This window comes from Mus caroli, chromosome 7 (assembly GCF_900094665.2).
Source record: "Mus caroli chromosome 7, CAROLI_EIJ_v1.1, whole genome shotgun sequence".
NCBI lineage: Eukaryota > Metazoa > Chordata > Mammalia > Rodentia > Muridae > Mus > Mus caroli.
The window spans coordinates 58,496,685-58,502,958 of record NC_034576.1 but is presented as its reverse complement, the minus strand read 5'-3'; the positions used below and the strand labels follow the sequence as shown (position 1 = coordinate 58,502,958).

At 45.0% G+C, this 6,274-nt stretch overlaps 1 protein-coding gene across 2 annotated transcripts in view; it reads right to left on the bottom strand.

The window, feature by feature from the left end:
• Cyfip1 (cytoplasmic FMR1 interacting protein 1) overlaps window positions 1-6,274 on the bottom strand; it is a 94,670-nt gene that overhangs the window by 57,805 nt on the left and 30,591 nt on the right. For both annotated transcript variants that reach the window (XM_021166451.2, XM_021166452.2), the window contains exons 2-6: window positions 4,375-4,492; window positions 4,196-4,285; window positions 2,828-2,905; window positions 2,594-2,695; window positions 1,313-1,494 (exon numbers count right to left, since the gene is read on the bottom strand). In XM_021166451.2, the coding sequence (XP_021022110.1) occupies window positions 1,313-1,494; window positions 2,594-2,695; window positions 2,828-2,905; window positions 4,196-4,285; window positions 4,375-4,491 (569 nt within the window). In that variant the 5' untranslated portion in view covers window position 4,492. The remainder of the gene's footprint in view (window positions 1-1,312; window positions 1,495-2,593; window positions 2,696-2,827; window positions 2,906-4,195; window positions 4,286-4,374; window positions 4,493-6,274) is intronic.

Below are 6,274 nucleotides of genomic sequence, written 5' to 3'. Positions count from 1 at the left end.
AGAGAGGGAGAGAGGGGAGGGGGCAGGGGCAGAGAGAGAGTCAAAGAGAGAGAGAGACCGAGAGACAGAGAGGATGAGTATGAATGAGAAAATATGAATGAATGAGAATATAAAAGGTAACGTGATTGCTAATCGTACTGTAAACCTGACTACGTCTGGAGTCAAGTAAAACTCAAGCAGCTTGGTATAGCTATGACAGATATACTTGATCGATCATTTGCAGTGGGAAGACTCATTTTAAACCTCTTACAGTCAGAAAACCTACCCTAAATCTGAACCTCAGGTATTTCATCACAGCAACATCAAAATCTGATTAATACACCACTGCTGGCCTCTTTCTACAAGTTCTCTGCCTTCAAAGAAGGAAGCTGAAGTTGCCTTAGCAAAGAGCTAGCTGTCCAGAAGCCCTAGAATGCTCAGTGAGATTCTAAGACACCTGCCAACAGGGCATGGGGCTACCTCGTGTCTTCAATGAAGTGCTAGTGCCCCTTAGCACACAAGGGACAAACAAGGGAGATGACTTCTCTGAGGACTTCAACTAGGTGTGCTTGGATGAAAAGCCCATGTTCTCAACAATAAGCAGTCCCTCAGGGCGAGCACCTCCACACAGTGAACAGAGATAGATGTAGATGCTTATCATCTCAAGGGAATCAAGCTCCCAGATTCCCCCAAAACGATTGAAGCACACCTAAAAACTCCAGGCTGCACAAGATGTGTAAGACCCTTAAACTACTAGTTACTCCTTGCCTTATTCTTGGCACCACGTATTCACGGTTCCAAGACTGATAAGTAGCCCCTATCAATAAAGATGATGGGCTGGAGAGATGGCTCAGCAGTTAAGAGCACTGACTGCTTTTTCCAGAGGTCCTGAGTCCAATTCCTAGCAACCACATGGTGGCTCACAACCATCTGTAATGGGATCCAATGTCTTCTTCTGGTGTGTCTGAAGATAGCTACAGTGTACTCAAATAAAATAAAGAAGAAAATAAACAAAGCCAGGCATGGTGGAACATGCCTTTAATCCCAGTACTTAGGAGGCAGAGGCAGGCGAATTTCTGAGTTCGAGGCCAGCTTGGTCTACAGAGTGAGTTCCAGGACAGCCAGGGCTACACAGAGAAACCCTGTCTTGAAAAAAACAAAAAACAAAAACAAAAAAAACCCCACAAACAAACAAACAAAACAAAAAAAGAAAAGAAAGAAATCTTTTTAAAAATGATGATTTTAGCACATAGGAGATATGCACTTGCTACCTGTAAAGCTAAGACAGGCCCTCTCTGAGTAGACCGGCCACACGCTGCAAGTCTAAGCTCACCTCTTATATGCAGAGTGGTCATTCTTCACACTGCACTTCATGTTCTTCAGCTCATCCAACACAGCAAACATGTTGATAAATTTGCCCAGGGTGATCAAGTAGGCTTCAGAAACAAAGTCCTTTCTCCTCTCAGCGTGACACAGGCGTCTCACTTCCCCACAGAACCGCTCGATGGCATTTCTCTGAACACACAAAGGGGAAGAAGGCAGAAGTGCCCTAGTGAGCAGCTTATCAAACTCACAACTACGCTTCAAGGACAGGATGGTCCCTCATTTCTCTGTGAGGCTCTAGGATCGCCCTCCGTCTCAGATAGAGTCCCTTGTCTGAGCAATTTCCATGCCTATGCTCTGTAAAAACCTGTATTTTGGGTATTTTGCAGGTCACCAACTGCATCTTTTACTAAAGTAAAAGAAGTTTGCTGATTATCCCAGTGAAACTACTGTGATGGTAACCATTACTGCTGATTGTGAAATGACAGAATCTATGATCACCTGGCAGATGGGTTTGCCAGCCTGCCTACTGGGGACTACCTTCATTACACTGATGGGGGCACAAAGACACACCTGCTATAGGTGATGCCATCTTCTAGCTGGCATCCTGGGCTGTGGAAGTAGAGAAAAGAGCTGAGACACAGTATGGATTCTTAACTCTGTGTCATGATTATGGATGGCAGTGACCCGGTGGTTAAAGTTCCTACTGCCTCGAGTCCCCCTGCTATGCTGGACTCTACTCTTGAACTGTGAGCAAACGGAAACCCTTTCTTCATTAAGCAGCTTCACTGGGGTACTCAGTTATAGCAACAGCAAACAACTGAAGACAGTTAATGAGCAAAATGCTCCCATACAACATCTATCATACTGATGCTGACTGTCAGAGGTGAACGGAGAGGGGATTCTTCTTGGGAACCTTTAAGATTAAACAAAACAAAACATCAAGGAAAGCTACAGTTAAAAACTGTTTAGGTATTTCTACTACTTTAAGAACCAGCAAGTCTCTTGCATGTGGCCCAAGTGAAGAGTCAAAGGAGGTCAAGCAGAGGGTAGCAGGAAGACAAGAAAACAGCTGAAAAACTAGACATATCCTGCACTTGGAAGTGATGAACGCGAGCTTTTGTGCAGGATAAAAATCCACGCTAAACAAGAGGTGAAATGCAAAAGAACGAGTCACTCCAGACGGCCGCCAAGGCCTTAGTCCTCCTTTGCCTGATACGGTCATTTTGCTGTAGACCACGCGGTCCGTACTCCTTAGCAATAAACCCCTCTTATTATTTTAACGTTTTACCTGAAAGTACATAAAGTTCATCAGTTTTGTGACCTCGGGTTCAAGGACTTCCACGGTTTTCTCATAAATTTCAACTCTATTCGGCTGCTCGTTGCACTTCACCTGAGCACAAAGAAAGAAACTCAGAGTGAGAGTCCTAGCACGCTGAAGCCGGCATTCCACAACCATACAAGGGGGTGAGATGCTGCGGCCTGGTAGGACAGGGGACAGGTGTGGCAGAAAAGGTCAAGGCACCTGAGGGATGGCCCGGGAGCAGCTCCTCCAGGTGTACAGCATGACAGCATACTCTTGGCCTTCCTCTAGCATCTCATTCTGCAAAATACACAGGACAAATCACGCACAAGCAGAAGAACAAGCACAGAGAGAGATGGAAACTGCCGGTAGTCCCACAAAGTACCCTACCGACCCCCTTGAGACACGGTAGCCTGACAAGAGGCACACTGTACATGACAGACCACCATAACTATTGCAAACATCCCCTTCAGCTTCAACAGGCTGCAAAGGATTCTGGGTGACAATGCCGTCATTTCTGAGGAGAGCTGCCACAGAGATACATCTTGGCCCCACTTAACCCTAAGTAACTACCTGTAATGCAGACCTGAAGCTAGTGGGGTGAAAGCCTGGGCAAGACATGGCATGCTCATAGCTTCTTCTCCAGTCACACAAGCTTCCTGGTTCACACAGGGTCCAGAAGCAGAGCTGCCAGCCCAGGATACACAGGAGGAAAAGACAGACTGCTTCTTACAGCACTAAAAGTTTAGGGATGCGGTCCACAAGAAGAGGGCTACCATCATTTTTAAAGTCTACTTTTTGATGTTCAGTTCCATTACTTCCATACCATTTGCTTTGGTAAAAAGGGTAAAAACCCATAGGTGCTCTTTAAGATGTGACTAGAAATCTGGCAATGGTTTTTAAGATGAGTTAAAAGTACTGCTGCTTTTCTTTTTATAACTTCATTTTTACAAGTATATAGGAATATGTTCATCACGGTATTCTGTATTACACAAAAGGGGAAACAGTGGATGTAGAAAAATAGTCAACTGTAGACACTGCGATATGGGTTATGCAGACATTAAAGGTATTTTCTCTAGTAAATGCCATGATTTGAAAATGTTCATAAACCATCAAAATATATAATTACAACAACAGAATTCATTTAGAAAACCCAAGTCCCATATGAGTATATACATATTTAAGTACAGACACGGAAGAAGAAAGATCGCTAACCAAAAGAGGTACCCTTGCAATGCTGGCAAAGAATTTCTCTGGGCCAGAGACATTTTTGTTTGTTTGCTTGTTTGTTTTGTTTTTCAAGACAGGGTTTCTCTATGTAGCCCTAGGTGTCCTGGAACTCACTCTATAAGATCTGCTGGCCTCTGCCTGAGTATCCCTGGGATTAAAGGCATGTGCCACCACCACCCATCTTGAGATTAAGTTTTTTAAAAGAATATCCATTGTTTTTATAATAAAGGCAAAGACTTCCTTAAAACTATAAGACATTTTCTTATTTTTCTCTCAACCTAATCTATCAGGAAATATATAGTTTGTTTGCTGTTCAAATATAACACCTGCAAGACATACAGAAACAAACAGACACATTACCATGCTAGAGTGGACAGTTGCTTGTTCAATGTATCTTGCAATGCCAGTGACAAATGCATTTCTGTCTTCAAAGTTGGTGTTGAAATTTGGCTGAAGGAAAATGGGAAAAAACAAACAAACAAATGGTCAGGTTGAGAGGTCAGAGCAGCCAGCTGCGTCACATCTGCCCCAAGACCTACCTGATAGAGCAGCGAGGACGGTGGGGGCTCGATGCAGGGCTGCTGGTCAGGCAGAGGCAGCTCCTCCAGGAGGTCCACATTGGACAGTGCATCCTCTAGTGTCACTTGGGCAGCCATCCTGCAATGGAACAAAGCACAGAGCCACCCGTGAGGAAAGTTGTGGCCTGGAATACACAACAAGCTTTCAGCGGGTCACATGGGCTTCTCTTCCCTTTCTTTCAAGGGCACTGGAGACGACCAGAGCACAGGGCCTGGGGACTATCCTTGGGAGCCTTTCCTTCCTCCAGGCTTATTGGGAAGGCTCTCTTGACCTTCATAGTTACCTGGGGGGGGGGGGGGTTTGAATAGGAATGGGCCCCACAGACATGTGTTTGAATGCTTAGCTTCTAAGGAGTGGTACGATTAGGGAGGTGTGGTCTTGATGAAATAAGTGTGGCTTGTGGGAGAAAGTGTGCCACTGTGCAGGCAGACTTTGAGGTCTCCTATGCACAAGCTACACCCAGGATAGCACACAATTGCTTCTGCTGCCTATGGGATCAAGATGCAGAACTCTCAGCTCCCCCAACACCATGTGCGCCTGCATGCTGCCATGTTTCCCTCCCTTTGAAATTGTAAGCCAGCACCAATCAAGTGTTTTCCTTTATACGAGTTTTATAGTGTCTCCTCACAGCAAATAGAGTCCCTAACTAAGGATACCTGGTTACTATAGAGTATTCTGGATACTACATTTGCTGTCACTTCCCACACCCTTTCTATACTGGCGCTCCAGACCTAGTTGCTAGTGCTTAGGGCCCCCAGAGTACCCTCTATGCTAACCCTTCACATGGCTGCAAGAGGGCAGCATCTACTGCATGGTTATTCTAAATATATAAGAGATAGGCGTCAGAGCATTGCCCTTGACCACCAGCAGTACAGCTAGAATCAGGCAGGCTGGAATCACAGACATGCTATTAGAGAAGTATGTCCAAGGTGAACTAGGGAAGTGGCTGTTAGAGAGAAAATCATAAACACCAAGGCAGGACCGAAATGCAGAGAGGTGCAGGTATAACACAAGTCTTCTAAGCATCTTGGCACGCTGCCCTTGTGTCCTCTGAAGGAGCAGAGTCACAGTCCAAGACGAAAACTGAAAAGGGAGGCTCCAGAGACCCAGTAAGTCCTCAGTCAGTGTGCTGAGGAACAGAGAGTCCTCAGAACTGCTCATCAAACTACAGACTGAATGAATGATTGGCTCACAGCCATCTGTAATGGGATGTGATGCCCTCTTCTGGTGTGTCTGAGGATAGCTACCGTGTACTCATGCACATAAAATAAATAAATAAACATTCTTTAAAAAAAATCCAGACTGACCTCAAACAGCACAAGTATTGATCTAAGACTGCGCGTACTTATAAGGCCACAAGAAAGGTCTCATATAGCCATTGAAACACACAGCGGAAGACAGGTCTAAGTGGCATAGCAGAAGCAGCACTGAAACAGAGCTACAGCCCAGAGAACACAGGCTGTTTGCTTAATAAACGTAAAAGCGGCAACATCCTCCAGTGGTTATGGTAAGACCAAAGTCTCATAGCATAACATCCACAAGGTCCAGTTTCCACTCAAGTAACCCAGCACATAAAGACCTCCTAGGCAACTTCCTGGGGCTACTGAGGCCATGGATCTCAGAAGAAAATCTGCTACTTCCACTTTACCAGTCCAGAATAATTCCTAACTGCATTATAAATCTTATCATTATATCCAGAATAAATGCAGTATCATCTCTCCCCAAAGAAGCTTCTTTTTAGAGCAAATGGAGACCATTACAGGAGAGCACAACTGGACACAATGCAGAGATGCACAGCTCTTGGAGAATTACAGGACAGCACAACTGGACACAATGCAGAGATGAACAGCTCTTGGGGAA